Source organism: Elephantulus edwardii, unplaced genomic scaffold (assembly GCF_000299155.1).
Source record: "Elephantulus edwardii isolate Elephantulus edwardi_28Jun2011 unplaced genomic scaffold, EleEdw1.0 scaffold00063, whole genome shotgun sequence".
Lineage (NCBI taxonomy): Eukaryota > Metazoa > Chordata > Mammalia > Macroscelidea > Macroscelididae > Elephantulus > Elephantulus edwardii.
In genome coordinates this window covers 16109115-16126628 of record NW_006399813.1, presented here as the reverse complement: position 1 = coordinate 16126628, position 17514 = coordinate 16109115, and the positions used below count along the sequence as shown (strand labels likewise).

At 40.4% G+C, this 17514-nt stretch overlaps 1 protein-coding gene across 1 annotated transcript in view; it reads right to left on the bottom strand.

The window, feature by feature from the left end:
- The window catches only part of PPP2R5A (protein phosphatase 2, regulatory subunit B', alpha), a 93204-nt gene extending 77135 nt beyond the window's left edge, over window positions 1–16069 (bottom strand). The window contains exon 1 of the mRNA XM_006887967.1: window positions 15886–16069. Within this exon, the coding sequence (XP_006888029.1) occupies window positions 15886–16069 (184 nt within the window). The remainder of the gene's footprint in view (window positions 1–15885) is intronic.
- Between the last annotated feature and the right edge of the window lie 1445 nt (window positions 16070–17514).

Genomic DNA, 17514 nt, shown 5'->3' with positions numbered 1-17514 from the left:
AAGATTCATTAGCAACCTGTGTTATACAGATGGCATAACCTTGCTTACTGAAAAGTGAGAAGGATAAGATACTTGCTGCAAAGATCAGAGAACACATAGCCTTCAATATGGATTACATCTCAACATCAAAAAGACAAAAATTCTCACCACTGGACCAAAAGGTAACACCATGATAGAGAAAAGATAGAAACTATTAACAATTTTATCTTGTTTTAAGGATCCACGACCAGCACCCTTGGTGACAGTAGTTAGGAAATCAGAAGACATGATGCAGTGGGAAAGTCTGCTGTTAGAAACCTCAAGTGCTAAAGAGCAAAGATGTGAGTTTAAAGACTAAGGTGTGTGCCTCATCAATATCAGTCTTTTCAATTACTTTCTATGGATCTGACAGAACAAGAATTGATGCCTTGGAATTGTGGTGTTGGAGAAGAGTACCAAATATCCCATGGACTGTCAAAAGAATAACAATTACGTCTAGGAAGAAGTACAACCAGAGTGCTCCTTGGAAGCAAGGACTCTGAAATGTCATCTCACATACTCTTTGGGCATGCTGTTAGAAAAGGGGCATTATGCTGGGAAAGGTGAAAGGCCAGGAAAGAAGGGGAAGACCCTCAGTGAGATGGACTGACAGTGACTGGAACAATGGGACTGGAACAATCTCAAGCATAGCTGAGATGATGAGGATGGCACAGGTGAGGGCAGGATTCAGACCTGTTGTTCACATGGTTGCTTTCAGTTGTAGCTGACTCAATGGCATCTAACAAGAACACTTGCCCAGGACCTAAAACAAGCCAGCATATCTTGGTAAGGCTCTAAATTATAAGTATTTCTAATTTTAACTATTAGAAAATAATTTTGCTTTCATATAGGCAGTTCTAGTGGCACAGTTCATTGGGTGGTTAGCTGTTAATCCAAAAGTCACACCTCTCTGGCCATTTGAATCCACCAGTTGCTATAGAAAAGAAGACAATCTCTTCCCTTGTGCTTTAGTTTCAGAAACGAAATGGAGGGTCAATGATGAGCAGGTGCCAACTCAATGGCACTGCATTTTTTAGAATATAGGCAACACACACACACACACACACACACACACACACACACACACTATGAGAGGAGGAATCAAAAGCCAGCTGGGAAGATCAGTTTTTGTAAATAACTCAGGCAAACCCAAAATCTACCTAGGTTTTGGTCTCGTCGTCATCCACAAAATACTAATAAACTGACATCTACCATCTTTTCTCCATCTATCATGATAAATGATGTACATTCAGCCTCTCAAACTAAAACATCTGAGAGTTACTCTTAGTCCTAGCTTTCCCACCTTCACCCTCCCCTAAATCAATTCACTACAAATTTTATAATTTTGAAACATTCTGGTAAAGGGCCAAGAGAAAAATTTAACAAGATGCACTGTCACAACAGCAGCAACAACATGCTCAAACATACTAATGATCATGAAGATGAGGTTGTTGATGTCAAGCATGACTCATAGCGACTCTATGAACAACAGATCTGATCCTAGCTTGTGCCATCCTCATCATCTCAGACAGACTTGAGCTCACTGCAGCAATCCATCTAGTCTCTATCACAGACCTTTCTAAACATGATGTCTCTTTCCAAGGAATTGCCTCTCCAAACAACATACCCAAAGTATGTGAGGTGAGGCTTTGTCATCTTTGCCTCCAAGGAGCTCTGGCTATGCTTTCTCCAAGAAAAAGTTTGTTCTTTGGGCAGTCTGTGGGATAGTTCAGTACTCTTCTCCAAAATCACAACTCAAAGGCATCATCAACTCAACTTGTCATCCTTAGTCACCGTCCAGCTCTCAGCCACATAGCAAGTGCTTGAAAAGACCATAGCCTGAATCAGACTCATCTTTGCCCTCAAGATGTCTTTCAATTATGCATAAAGTCACCGTGAGTTGGAGACCATTCAATAGCAACTGATAATATCTAAAGATTTCTCTCAAATGCATCTTTTTCTTCATCTCTACTGCTACTTACTACCCTCTCACTTAGTCCATTAAAGTAACTGATTTTCCTTCTAAATGTCTTGTTCTATGACAATCCATTTTACACTCAGCAGAGGGTTTTCAAAAGAGGCCACACTTCCTGAAAGAGTTGTCCATACTCACTGAACTCCACTTTCCTAATTTTCATTCACTCCTCAATTTGGTTTCAAGTGTAGCAACTTCCTAATCATTTCACAAATCATCTATTTTCACTAAAGACTATCAAACCCACCTAAACTTTTCAGTTACTCCACCTGCCACGGTGCTTCTCATTGTGACTATCACATCCACCCTTTCAAAATACTCTCCTCCACTGACCATCTTGTATCTCCTTTACCCTCTTTCCCTTGGTCTCCATTCAGTCTACTTCACTCCTCTTGGCTACTTCTTCACCATTTTCTTTCCCACTCACCATCATATAAATGTTGGTTATGTGTGGCCTCTTCTCATTCTATACATTATCAGTAGGCTTCTCCTTATAACATTTCAAAACTCAAATCCAAACTCACCACTGTCAAGTTGATTCAGTCTCATGGCAACCCAATATCAAGTTGCCAAAACTGTAAATCTACCTAGGAGACTGCCCATGGAGTAGCTAATCAATTCAAACCACAACCTTTCAGTCAGCAACCCACTCTCTAATGCACTAGGCCACCAGGGATCTTTATTACTTAAAGTGTTATTAAAAATTCCAGGCTCTCCCAATTGTTATCTGGCCAACTCTCTACAGAGCTCTCTATTTAAATGAGTATCTATTTCCTACTAGACAGCTTCACTTAAGGAGTTCCCATAGACACTTCAAGCTGTCAATAAGAACCATCTTCTCCTCCCAAATTTTATTTTCTTGTGTTTTCCCTTTCAGTAAACTGCCAACAGGCCTAAGCTAGATGTGCATTATTCCTGACTGGTGTCAACCACTCCATTCCCAGTCAGACATGGTTCTCCATCATCTCTTGTCTGAATTACTGTGACGGTCTCAGAACCAGTATTGCTTATTCTTATTTTCTAATATACTATTTATACTACTGTCAGAAATATAATTTAAAAACTCACATTCATTCTTTAACATATTATGTCTATGACTTAGACTCTAATTCTTGGGTTAGTCTGTCTCTTCTCTAGCCAGTCCCCTTCTCATATCCTCTATCAAAGTCCCATAATCTGCTATTACAGTGGCCAGAATATGCTAAACTGACTCTCCTTGACAGAGAGCTCTGGTGGCCTTGTGGTAGGGAGTAGCACTGCCAACTCAAATGCACTCAGTTCAAATCCATCCATTGTGAGGCAAAGATGGGCAATCTACTCACATGCGATTTACAGCCTCTGAAAACCCGCTGGAGGGTTAGCTATGAATCAGTCCATACTCAATGGCACATTTAAAAAAATAAACAAACCTTACCTCTGGATTTACAAATACTCTCTGTGGACCTCTTAAGAAACCTGCTTTGATCTAACATCTTCTGGCCTTTTAGGATGCAGTTTACCTTTCATTTTTTCAAGGAAGTACTTTTCCCCTGATCTTCAAGGACCTCTGCCCCTACCTAGCCTTAACCCTCACTTAACCCCACCTAGCAACCTAGACCTTACTTTTATAAAAAAACTTGTTACACTAAAACCACCTTATAATTCTGTATTTCTCACCAAACTACAGGTTCCTAGCAGCATATTTCTTCATCAGAAAATAGCATTTACTTGGGAGCTCTGGTGGCCTAGTGGCAAGAAGCTGCACTGCAATCCCAGAGGCTCGTGGTTCAAATCCACCAGATACTCTGCTGGAGAAGGAGGGTCAATTTCCTCCTGTACCAGTCAGATCCAATTTGATGGTACATACACAAAAAAGTAATTTAAAAAATATTTTTAAAAAAGAAAATAGCATTTACTGGTTTATTTACTTTATTGAATAATCTCTATGGTGGTTTATGTAAATATGAAGCACAAAGGAAACCAGAGAGAGAAAAACAGTATTACATTTTTAAAAGGAAGTTTTGGATAACCTCACAGGAGTTAAAAACAGAACAAAATAAATAATTACAGATCATTAGGGAGGTTGGATTTTATGAGGAGGAGTGTGGCATTAGGATTGGAAGAAAACTTATCAACAAACTGTTACACAGATGATGAAATCTACCTGTCTGTTTGTCTTATCGAAACTGAGGAGGACCTGAGGCATTTGTTGTTCAATGTCAAGGACTGTAGTTGACTTGTATAGACTGAAGCTCAACAAGAAAACAAAGATTCTCACCACTAACCAATTGGCAGCACCATGATAGATGGAGAAGAGATTGAGATTGTTAACAATTTCAGCTTGCTCAGTTCCACAAGCAACACACTTGGCACCAGCAGTCAGGAAATCAAAAGACAAATTGCACTGGGGAAGTCTGCTGTCAGGGACCTCTCCAAGTGCTAAAAAGCAATGACGTCAGTCTAGTAACAAAAGTGCGCCTAATCCAGGCCATGGTCTTTGCAATTACTTGCTATCTATTACAAAGCTGGGCAATAACTAAGGATGACAGAAGAATTGATGCCTTTGAGTTGTGGTGCTGGACAACCAAGAGAACAAATAGATCTGTCTGAGTGAGAGTGAAACCAAGTTTCTCCTTGGAGGCAAGGATTTTTAAACTCCATCTCACATTCTTTGGGCATGAGGCCAGGAGGAACCAGTCCTTGGAGAACGATATCATGCTTGGAAGGGTGGAGAGAGTGCAGGCGAGGAAGATCTTGGATGAGAGATTGACAGAGTAAATGGGGCAACTGAATTAGATGTGCTAGAGTAAGACTGGTTCATAGTAAAGCAGGGTTCAGAGTTATTATACAGTCACTAAAGAGTCAATGGCACATTAACAACAACAAAAGAAAACTAGTAGTTCAAATAAAAACCAAAAAAACCTTAGATGCATACTTTTCCAGAAATTATAAAATCTTATTTTTCTTGTCATTTCAGCAGACATTTTTCTGCATTTAAAATTTTCTGTGTGGGAGCAGGGAAAACACATTGATTACATGAAGCAATAGTAAAAGCAATTAGAGATAAAATTTGAAATATGTGATGTTATGTTTCAGATTTGATACTCCTAAACTACATCTTCTGGGCCACTCATTAAAAAATGTCTCCATCAGATAAGTTAATCTCTGTAGCTGTAACTGATACAGTAAGAAAAATCTGAGAGTATCCCAAAGAGATCAAGGCTTTAAAATCATACATTCTTCCCTACCTTAAAGAAAGCTACTCTGATGAAATGACAAGATATCGATCCACTTAGAACAAAACAAATAAAATTGGTGTCCAATGGAAGTTAAACTAGAATGACTACCAAAGTTTTCCTCACCTTTGAAAAGTTCAGCCACATAACAAATAGTACAATTACGTTGTAAGAGATATAATTATCATCATCATTCCAGCAGGAGTGTGTTCCCAAGAAATCTCTTTTAATATCCAACCAGAAAATTGGCTCTTTAAATTTCATCATGTGAACCTATCATATTCAGGAAACTACAATGTGGAGGGGGAAAAGTCCTAATATGCTTTTCAAGACTTCAGGATTTCTTAAATTCACCAATACTACCTCAAAAGTCTCCCAATTTTTTTCAGCGAAGAATTTCAAAAGATACATATAAAAAGCTGGCTTTTAAACTGTTTATTAATGGATATCCTACTCAGACAAGAGTTTATTTTGTATAAATCTGGTTTGTCACATATACTCAGTAAAGCATTTAAGAAACCTTATTATTTATAACATACTAAAAGTCATTACCTATTTTAAATTCATTCAAAGACATTCTTACAAATAACTGTAAAATAACAGTTCACTCATTTTTTACATTCATGCCCCATGTCTAGGCAACAACTAAGTATTACTGTTCATACAGATTTATGCATTATTATGTTACATGCCACCAATACCAGTCACTAGCAAAAACATTTTATACATAAAAGCACTTGAAAGAGGTACAATCATTGGTATTAGGAAACAGGTGACTCTAAGACAACAAGCAGGAAATGTCTTCATAAAAACAATGATTCCCTTTACATGACCAAACAGAGCTAAAAAGCAGAGAACATTGTATTTGGTACCTGCTATGTATTAAATTGTGTGCCTCAAAAGATCTGTCAAGTTGTAACTCCTGGTATCTTTGAACCTGGCTTTGTTTTGAAACAGAGTATTTAAAAATGTTATCAATTAACATGTACTTATATCAGAGGAGAGTAAATTGTAACCATATCTTGTAACCTTATAAAAGATACACAGAGATACACAAGGAAAGGGTGGCACCTGATCCTTGAGCTACCAGAAGCGAGAAGACAAGCACAGAACAGATCATTATCCTTCAAAGTCTAATGGAATCAGTATAGCACTCTGCTTTCAGATTTCCAGTCTTCAGAATTTGAGATGTTCAATTTCTGTTCCTATAAGCCACTTAAACCTACCCAAACTCAATGACTCTGAGTTGATTCCAACTCAAAGTGAGCCTACAGGACAGAACCTATAGAACTGCCCCAAGGAATTTACAATATCTTACCCAAAAATGACTGGAAGAGCACATCAACAGAAAATAGACAGATGGGCAGGCTGGGTTAAGAGGCCATCACACTAGAGATATTATAGTCACATGGATCTTAGCTGAAAATATAGAGTACCAGAGGAATATCTATCTGTATTTTATTGACTATGCAAAAGCATTTGACTATGTGGATCACAACAAATTGTGGCTAACTGTGAGAAGACTGGAAATTTGGAACATGTAATTATGCTCATGTGAAACCTATACTTGAACCAGGAAGCAGTCTCAGAACAGAGCAAGGAAATACTGCATGGTTCAAAACTGGGAAATTTGTATGTCAGGGATATATCCTATCTCCATACTTATTCAATCTATATGTGGAACAGATCATTCGGGAGGCTGGACTTTATGAGGAGTACGACATCTTGCTTGCTGAAACTGAGAAGGACCTGCATCATCTGCTGCAGAAGTAGAAAACTGCAGTCTTCAATATGGACTGAAGCTCAACAGTAAGAAAAAATTCTCACCATTTGGCCAATTGGCAGCATCATGATAGATGGGGAAAGAGACTGAGATTAACAAAAGAAGAGTCGATGTCTTTTAGTTATGATGCTGCAGAATACTGACCATATCATGTACTGCCAAAAAAGAACAAACAGGTCTGTCCTGGAGAGGGTGAAACCAGGTTGCTTCTTGGAGGCAGGGGTTATGAAGCTCCAACTCACATACTTTAGGCATGTTGCCAGGAGGGACTAATCCTTGAATAAAGGTATCATCATACTTGGAAGGGTGGAGGGATGGCGCAGGAGAGCAAGATCCTGGATGAGATGGATTGACTCAGTGACTGGGGTAATAGATGTGCATGTATTGGAAACAATTAGATTGGCCCAAGACAGGTTAGGGTTTAGAGCTGTTGTACACAGAGTCACTATGAATTGCAAGTGATCCAATGGCACTAACAGTAAAACCCACCACCACATCTGTCTCTTGTGTGCATCTGGGTTACCAGCTGGGTGCTCCAACAATGTTATTACCTGGTCTCCTGTAAGCAATCCAGTATATGGTGTTTTATTACAGCAATCCTAGGAAATTAAATCAATACCATAAGGAGATTTAAAAACAAGATAATGACTTCCACTTTCACACACACACAAAAGTACTATCTCATTCTAGAAAGAATGCATCACTACGTAACAACTGAACACTGAACCACAAAACAAATCAACAAATACAAGTCTTCAGATTAGTTTGGAGAAAGACCAAAGAGGATAAAAACAGAGCATTGATAAGCAGCCTCAGATCCTCAAGTCCCTATTTTGGATAAAAAGCTATGGTTACAATTATGTAAAATAACAGATTAAAAATACTCTCAGAGAAAAATATTCCTAAATACTAAATAAACATATTCCAAATCTCAAATTTACTGCCATCAAGTTGGAGACCACTCATATCAGACCCTACAAAAGAGTTTCAAAGGTTGCAAATCCCATAGAATGACATTGCCTGTCTCTCTCCTTCAGAGCAGCTGGTGGCCTGCCTTTTGGGTTGTGATATAACTCCTGAGCTATCAGAGGTCCCAAATAAACCCAGCTGAGTGCAAGAATATTTCTTTTATTATGTGGGTTTAAGCATAGTAATTGATACGATTTAATACTAGTAGTATGAGGTCTAGATCTTACAGAAGCAGAACAATCCCAGAGTGGATGAAATCCTCGTTTACTATGGAATGATGAGGTTCAGCAAACATCTATAATATGTTCTCAATTTTATTTGCCAGTTCAAAAAAAAAAAAAACAAACACAAAAAAAAAAACCCGACAATAAAAAACTGGGAACCTGGTATAAAATAATAATAATTAGGCTTTAATTATAGTTACAGCAAAATCCAGTAAATGGAATCTACTACCCAAAAATTGGGAATTTAACAACAGCCCCATCTCCTTTAGAGTATCATCTGGTTAGCCACAGGGGGCAGCAAAGCTAAAGGAGTGAGAAGGAAATAGCAGGAGGTGATGTGAGGGCAGGAAATGTTAATAGGCTGGGTAATGAGCCATGAGTGTGAGAAATGACAAAATTTCAATTAATGAATTAAAACAATAGATAAATAATGCTAAACCAGTGATTTTCAACCCTGGCTGCACATTAAAATCACCTGAAGAGATTTTAAAACCACAGATGTATATATAGGTCTTATCTTAACAGAGTTAGAATTTCTTGAGTATTGATATTATCTTAGGAAAAGCCCTTCAAGTGCACAGCCAGGATTGAGAACTTTAGTTCCTAACAAAAATAATAAGCAACTCTTTAAAAAAACTAAACAACTCTGCCTTCAGTTGTCTACAGTTTTAAAATTTTGAATAAAAAATTTTTGTTTTTGAAATGTACTGTTTTTGTTGGTAAGTCAGTCTCTGATTCACAGAAAAGTTCATAAAACACTAATTTTTGTGAATTTATCAAGGGGAAATGTTAGTCTTGCACATAAAAAGGATTAAATTGAAATTGAAAGATAAATTAGTCAAAAGTAACTTTGAGAGGCAGTCTTAGAGGTGGCTCGCTGTCTCCCAGATCTGTTTAATAAAGTGCATTTATGGATATTAAAAAAAAAAAACTTTGAGTATCAATGACACAGGATAAAATCATAAATCTAATCTTAACAGAATTGTGTTCTAGCTCAATCATACTATTTTATTGGCATTTATTCAATTAGAAACATCACAAAATAATCCAATATTTAATTAAGAATCAAAGTTGATAATTAAAACAAGGAGAAAAAATTATTCTAAATAGCAATTTTAACAATTTAATATTGTTACTAAAGCTTTTCCTTTCTTTGAAGACTAGCAATGGGCATTATACTTAACCAACTTCTTATTTAATTTTTTTAATTAAAATTAAGTCTTCTAGTAAATAGGCTTAAAATAACCAAAATGTTCTACCCTTTTGTAAACAAATTATTCTCCTTAATTTTAGAATGACGTACTTTAACATTCAATTCTTCCTTGTTGTTGTTATGTGCTGACTATGGAGTTAAATACAACTCACCCTTTGAAGAATAGCTCTGAGCCTTGTCCTATCCTGAGCCATTCTCACCATCTCTGACACACCTGATCCCATTGTCACATTCACTGTGTCAACCCATCACATCCAGGGTCTTCTACTTCTGTGCTGACCCTCCACCCTTCCAAGCATGATGTCCTTCTCCAAGGACTGCCCTCTCCTGACAACATGCTCAAAGTATGTTAAGACAGAGATTCAAAACACAATTTCTCCTTAATGACTACCAAAGCACAAAAGGGCTATGAAGTCCAGGTGAATATTTGGGAAGACCTAGAAACCTTAAAAGGTGGGTGAGTAATCAATCAAACCTCTCTTCAGCCTCCATGTTAAATTAGATTTGAAACTTCAGATTATGCCAATACACTTGTTCCGTAGAACTATGGTGGCCTAATGGGTAAGGTGGTGTTCTGGCAACCCAAAGGCAGGCAGTACAAACTCACTTACTGTTCCAAAGGAGAAAGCTAGGCAAACTCAATTTATAGGCTCTGGAAACCTACTGAGAGGTCAGCTATGAGTTGGTTCGGACTTGACAGCATGTAACAATAATAGCAACACTTGTTCCGTAAGAAACCCTACTGGCACAATGGTCATATTCCTGGTTGCTAACTATAAGGCTGGCAGTTTGAACCCACCAGATGCTCTGTAAGGAAAAACCTGGCAATCTGCTCTGGTACAGATTGCTCCATAAAACTTTCTTGATGAGAATCTTGATTAGATTAAGAACACCAAACTAAGTTCTTCTAGGGTGTTACTAGGCAGATTCCAACTACCTACCCTTTTCAATTATTTGTTGTTATGGTGTGAAGTCTGTTCTGATTCATTTGATAGTAGAGGGCAAAGTTAGGGTTGTTATGTGCCATTGAGATGGAAATGACTCAAAGCTAATCCTCCAGTGTAATACTGAAAATAAGAGGCAGTATAATACTGAAACGTAATGTCAGTTTGAAGACTAAGGTTCATTTGATTCAGGCCATGGGTCTTTCAACCACTTGCTAAACATCTGAGAGCTAGACAATGATTAAGGATGACAGAAAAAGAACTAATAATGCCTTTCAGTTGTGGTGCTGGAAACAGTACTGAACATCCCATAAAATGTCTTAAGAATGAACATTTTGGAAAAGGTGCAGCCAGAGTGCTCCCTGGAGGCAAGGAAAGCAAAGCCTCATCTCTCATACTTTGAACATATTGGTAGGAGAGGCTATTCCTTGGAAAGGGATATCATGCTTAGAATGGTGGAGGGTCAGCAAAAGAGAGGAATCCCCCAACAAGGTGGATTGACATGGTGACTGGAGCAATGGGCTTAAGATGTCAGAGATGATGAGGATGTCACAGGATAGGACAGGGTTCAGGTCTGCTCTTCATGGGGTCACTATGAGTCGTACACAACTCAACAGTACCTAACAACGGCTACATACATCAATGAGGGCAGGGGGATGTCATTTCTTAAAGGTAGGTAAGGCATTTGAAAGTGTTTTCAGTATCTCCAGTGGGACTCTGTTTCTAAGAATGGGTCAAAAAAGAACCTGTTACACTCGAAAAGTCTCTGACTTCAGCTACAGGGAACTTCGACCACACATCCTGTTTGATTCTGTTGTAATTTACTGGCTATTACCTTTGAGTAGTGTCTATACACACAATTCTACGAATTAATATCTTTGAGAGGCAAAAAAAATTTTTAAAAGTCTGATTATCAATGAAATAATGCTTAAACTACACTGGGAAATAAGTAATGCTATTGTGAATAATTAATTTTAAAAACTTTTTAAATTTGAATTTTCAAATGTTAAAGGAAATGGGAACTAACATTGTCTGTTTTTAGGCACTTTAATGATATTATTTCACTTAATCTCCACAATCCTGAAAGCTAAAAGGCATTATATTATCCTTATTTTACAGGCAAAGAAAATGACTTTAATAATTTAGAATTTTACCTCTGACCCTGGACTAATGGCAATAATCTAATGGTTTCAATTAAACTGGTTTGAGAAGTATGGACAAGTGTATATGTGAGGTAAGGTCTTGTTTAAACTGGGTCCCAGTGACAGTTGCAACATCATCTGGATACATAATCACAAGCATTATTCCAATCTGTTGAAAACGCAACTTTCTCATCAATATAATGTGAATAACATGAGGCTTGAATAAAAACATACTGGTGATAAAAAAATACATTAAGCTATCGATGTTATTAAAAAAAAAACCAGTTGAATAGATTCTGCCTCATAGTGACCTTCCTTAATTATGTTTTCAAGGCTATAGATCTTTACAGAAGCAAACTGCCCTATCTTTCTCCCTCAGAGCACTTGACAGATTCAAACTGCTGACCTTTTTGGTTAACAGAAGAACAAATAATTCACTATGCCACTAGAGCTCCTGGATGTTACTTTTATTTTATTTTAATTGATATTTTAATGAAAGTTTACAGAAAACTTGGATTTCATTCATTCATTGTTGCACATTTTCCTCCCTACCCCTCCCCAGTTTGCTTTTCTCTTTAAAAAGATGCTGTCATCATTGCACAATTTCCTCCCTCTCCCCGGCCCCCAATTCACTTTATTATGCACCTCTTATTTTGGACTGCTGTCACACAAATAATACCTAATCATATATTTCTTCTAGACAGTTACTTTTAAAAGAAAGAAAACAAAACAATATGTACACCCACTGCTGTAGAGCTGATTCCTTCCATCTAAATCTTTATGGGAGAAGACTGCTGTCTTTCTCCTACAGAGCAGCTGGTGGATTTGAACTGCCAACCTCACTATTAGCTGTCTGATACTTCCCCAGATGGTTTTAAATGTGACAAAAAGCAATAATATTTTCTATTAAAAAATAAAAGTTAGCAATCTGAAAATATTAAGTGTTATCTTGATACATGCTATGAACTACTATACCAGACTAACTCATGAAGTTAATAAACAGGTATAAACAGACTAAAACTTTTCCATTGTCTCCTATTAAGGGAAAAATGCTACACAGTATGGGGTATTTTAATATTTAGGGCCCATATATTAGTTTCTTACAGGAAAAAACAATTACTTTTAATAAGGTCTGATACTAAATAAGGAGTCCTGGTAGCACAGTGTATTAAATGCAGGGCTGGTAACACATTTGAATCTACCAGTCACTTGGAGGGATAAAGATCGGCAACCCTGGAGCTCTGATAAGGGGTTGCCCTCAGGTGAAACTGGAGGGCAGTGGGCTTTCTGCTGTTGTTTATGAAATACTTTCTAGTAACAAAACAGGTATTTCATCCTAAACATATTCACTATGAAAATCCTGCAACCCACTTACTAAATGATTCTGCATAAATCAAATTCTTAAGAGATGAAAGGTTGGACCATCCTGTTAATCCTTGCTCATAGTCTGCTTTAAGGAAAACTAGCTGGCACTCTTGCATTTTAGACTCATCTGGACAAAGTGTAACATAAGCAGGCTGGAAATAAACACTTGAAAGATCACAGATACACACAGATATCTTAACTACTCCATAGATAAGATTGTATTTCAAAGAAAAAGAATTTCTCTTTCATACACATATTAAAGGGCTCCACGTTGGTTTCTGTTAAAACCACAAATGTAAAAAGTACTACTGAAAAAAAACCCCACAACTCTGTAGTACCAAGTACACTGCCAAAGTACCAAAAGAAGCAACTAATTTTCTTTTCCGATTTTTAATATCACTTTCCAAGCATATTTAAATCTGGAATAAAAGTAGTTTTTCCTGTCAATGGGTAATCCAAGCAAGAGTCTCATTTCATTAATTAAAATGATATATATATTGAATGCCAAACTTTCCTTATGAGGAATACTACATTTCATGCAGAATATCTAGAATTAATCTGAAGCTTCCATTTTGTCCCCTCCCTCTGTACTAATGGCCAGTCACTACAAAAAAAAAAAAAAAAATTCAATGGTACTTTCAACATGCTGAACTATTTATCATCTGACTTAAGATGATTACTGACTCTAAGCAAACTGTTGCCAAGGTTTCAAAAGCAAAATTTATTAAATAAAGCTGCATCTTCTGGCTTGAAACCAATAATGTTTAATATTTAAATAATATACTAAATGAAAGTGGGTCAATTACTAAGTATTTTTTTTCCTTGTCATGTGCCATTCAATCGGATCGGACTGGCACAGGAGGAGATTTCTCCTCCTTCTCCAGCAGAACATCTGGTGGATTCCAACCATGCGCCTTCGGAATTGCAGTGCAGCTTCTTGTCACTACGCCACCAGAACTCCTAAAATACTAAGAAGTTCAACACTTACGAACCACAACCTCTTACTAACAAATAAATATGAAAGAAAATTGCCAGTATTAAACCTTCAAGCTGGAAAAAATAACCAGTCAGATGAGAAAATTAACAGAAAACTATACTGTTTTAAAATTTCAAATTTATGAATACAACAACATCCTATAGGTAAGATGCTATGCTATCAAAATCCATGACATTATTCAAGTATCAAAGTCTTGGCAATGCCCACAATTGTGGCCTACTACTGACTAGTGGGTTAAGTTTTAAAATTTTTGTATGCCAACAAGCAGTCATAAGCATGATTGTGGTTGTTGTTAGGTGCCTTCAATTCATACTGAACGCATGAATAATGGATCTGAACCTCGCTCTATCCTGCGACAGCCCATCATCTTTGATATATTTAAGCCTGTTGCTATAGTCATTGTGCCAACCCATCTAGTTGAGCATCTTCCTCTCTTTCACTGACCTTCCACCTTTCCAAGAATGGATGTCCTTCTCTAAGGACCAGCTCCTCTCAACACCATGCCAAAAATTATCTGAGGTGAAGCTTCACCATCCTTGCCTCCAAAGAGTACTCTCTCTTTACACTCCAAGATATATCTCTTTGCAGTCCGTGGGAGATTCCATATAATTTTCCATCACCATAACTCAAAGGTACTGATTCTTCTGCCACCTTTAGTCACTGACAAACATAGCAGCAGCTATTAAGTCTATTTTAAATCCAATCTCTGTAAAGTCTGCCTGATTCTTCTGAAAGATGGATTTAGAAGCACCCCTAAATGGCAGGACAGTCTCTGAATGGGGTTCCAGAACTATAGTTAAGCCAACTGTGATTTGATCTGGGTTTTCTTTAGTTCTTTGCCTAATTGTGGCTGGATTCTTACAACTAAAGACAAATCAACTCAGACAGGCCTTGAAGTAGATGCTAGAATTTTTTCAAAAGCGTAAAAACGTGTTGAATCTGTTCTGCTATAAACTTTTTAATTTCCTGATCTTGCTAAGCAGAAAATTTAAATCTGTACCAGATTTCCTGCGTATGTAACAAAAATTACCTATGTCTAGGACATTATCAACTCTCTCTGTTCCATCATGATATCTATCTCATAAAATGTTGCAAAATTAATAGGCAGCAATTCACAAAGTTTAAAGCAAAATACCAACAAACAAGGCATTTTTTAAAGGTCTCAGATTGGGGAAAATGAGCAACAAGGAGGGTTAAGTTCTGCAAAGCATTAAGAGCAGATAGCAATCTGAATTACTGTGCAAACCCACAAAGTTCAGAGAATCACTGCTTGGCGAAATCAATACATTCCCATTCCACTAGGGATAACAGTATCTACTCCTTTCTACTTCTCCAAATTTTCCATAGATTTCTTCTTAAACAGTAAAGCATTTTTTAAGTATTTATTATTATTTGGGCCAAAAGACAGGAATTTAACATCCAATTAAACAAAAACTGCATTGATCGGGCATTTAGGCTTTTTCTTTATAAATAAATACATGGGCTTGCCCACTCCCAGCTAGAGTTTGCAATCTTAGCCAGGATCCCTGAACCCTCAAACGGGAAGGGGAAGTTTGGGTCGGAGGTGGACGCAAGACGATCTTACCACTGGAAAAGTAAAAGGGTAAGTGTGGACGAAAGAGGAGCTGAGAATCGGGAAAGTGAAGGTCAGACGGGTAGACTGTTAAAGCCAGACGAGGAAGGGACAAGCTGGGAAGAACTCTGGAACATCTAAGGCAAAAAGAAGTTACAATCCGACGGGCAGGTAAACGAAGGCGCAGGTGGGCACGCTGTTCGGTAGGGTGTTTGTCTCTCTTATAATGGGACGATGAGAGGAAATTGGATAGAAGTCAGAAAAGAAAAAGACGCTCAACCTCCAACCTGTTTGAAAAATACAAGGGCTTGAAGGGAGGTGGCAAGGCATCGCCGGGGAACGCAGGTCACACACGCCCGAGCAGCAGCCCCGGGCGAGCGAGGAGGAAAACCACGCAGGAAATGGCCCTGGCGGCGCGGGGCGTCCCTCTCCCGGGGCGTCCCCCTGTCGGGGCGCGCGGGGCTTACCTTTGAGCTGGGGTAAGGGGAGCAGCTCCGCCAGGACGCCCTGGCTGCGGAACTGAGACGAGCCCTGCGAGCGCTTCTGTCTCTGCGCCTTGCGCACCGATTTCCGGGTGAAGCCGTCCACTTTCTCCGAGGCCGAGATGGCGGCGCTGGCAGCCCCCGCCGGCGGTGGCGACGATGACGACATCTCCGCGGCCCAGGCGCTTGGCAGCTCCCGCTGCTGCTTGCACAGAACCGGCAGCGGCGGCTACGGCAGGAGGAGGAGGAGGCGGGGGAGAGGCGCGGAGAGCTCGCGCCCCGCCGCCCCGGTCCCCCCGGCCACACCGCCCTCCTGCTCGGGGTGCCGCCGAGCTTCTCCTCGCCGCCCGCCAACGCCTCACGGCCACATCTCAGTCCCGTAGGTTCCTGGTCCCCGCCGCGCTGCGAGTGCCCGGGGCTGGCGGAGGGAAGAGTGGGGGTGGGAGAGGGGTGAAGAAGTTGTTGACTCGCGGCGCAGAGGGCGGACGGAAAGAAGTCCTAAGTTTAGACAACTGAGGCTGGTGTGCGGGCGCCGAGGGCTCTCCTGGTTCCTTCAGCCGAGGTCGCCAGTCGGCTGGCCGGCCAGCACTTCAGTGGCCGCTGCCAGTGCTGCCCGTCCTGCCTGGAGCCGCCTCCTGGGGTGCTGCCATCGCGGGTCCCCTCGGAGCGTCCGCCTTGGTGCCCAATCTTGGCTGTCAGCGCTGGCCCCTCATCTCCCGAGGCGGTGACCTACCGCCCGGGTCCCCCCCGAGGCGCGCACACTCGCTCCTGGCAGCGCCAAGCGGCCGAAAGCCCCCTCCCCCACGCGCCCGTCTGCCGCCCACGGAGAACCCCCAGCGAGCGACCGCCACAACTTGAGAAGGTGGTTGGTACAGGGAAGGGGGGGAGTTCCGCGTATGTGTGTGCTCGTGTGCGCGCGCGAGGGCGCGCGCCTCTGGGGAGGGGCCTGGCAAGAGGTAGGGAGGGAGGTGTTTGATTGACAACTTCGGCCGGGTCCCGCCAGCCTCTGAGAAGCTGCGCGAAGGTCGGCTCTCGTGAAGAGACGAGAGACGGCTGGGGGGGTGAGGGTTCGCAAGCATGCCAGCCCCTTAGCCAATTAAAGTGCTCAGCGGCAGGAAAGGGGCTGGGGTAACGACAGGATCTAGGAGGTTGGGCAGAGGAGAGGGGCTTGTTTATGTGACGGACTTGAACAATAGCCTATCATGAGTGAAGGAGGTGAGCGGGGTGGGGCGGGGTTGCCAAGTGCGTCACAGCACTATAACGAATCCTCTGGGGACTGGAGAATGGTGCCCCTCCATCAGGGAGCACATTTGCACGCCTGCGCAGCAGCTCCAGGCTATAATTGTTCTCCTGATAGCCAATAAGAAAACTGGAAAACTAGAATTGGGGAAGTTTAGAGAGCAAAATAGAATGTGCCTTCCCTCCTCTACTGGCCAATGAGAACTTGAAGCGGCGGGTGGGGGACCCCGAGTGTCACGGGCGCGAAGGCGAAAGGATGCCAAGTGTTGCGTCACTGAAAAGGGGCTGGCCACTGGCCGGGTAGGGAAAGGACAGTGTGATTGACGCCTCGGAGAAATTCAGTCCTGAGAACCTTGGAACCTTATTGGCTTTAAA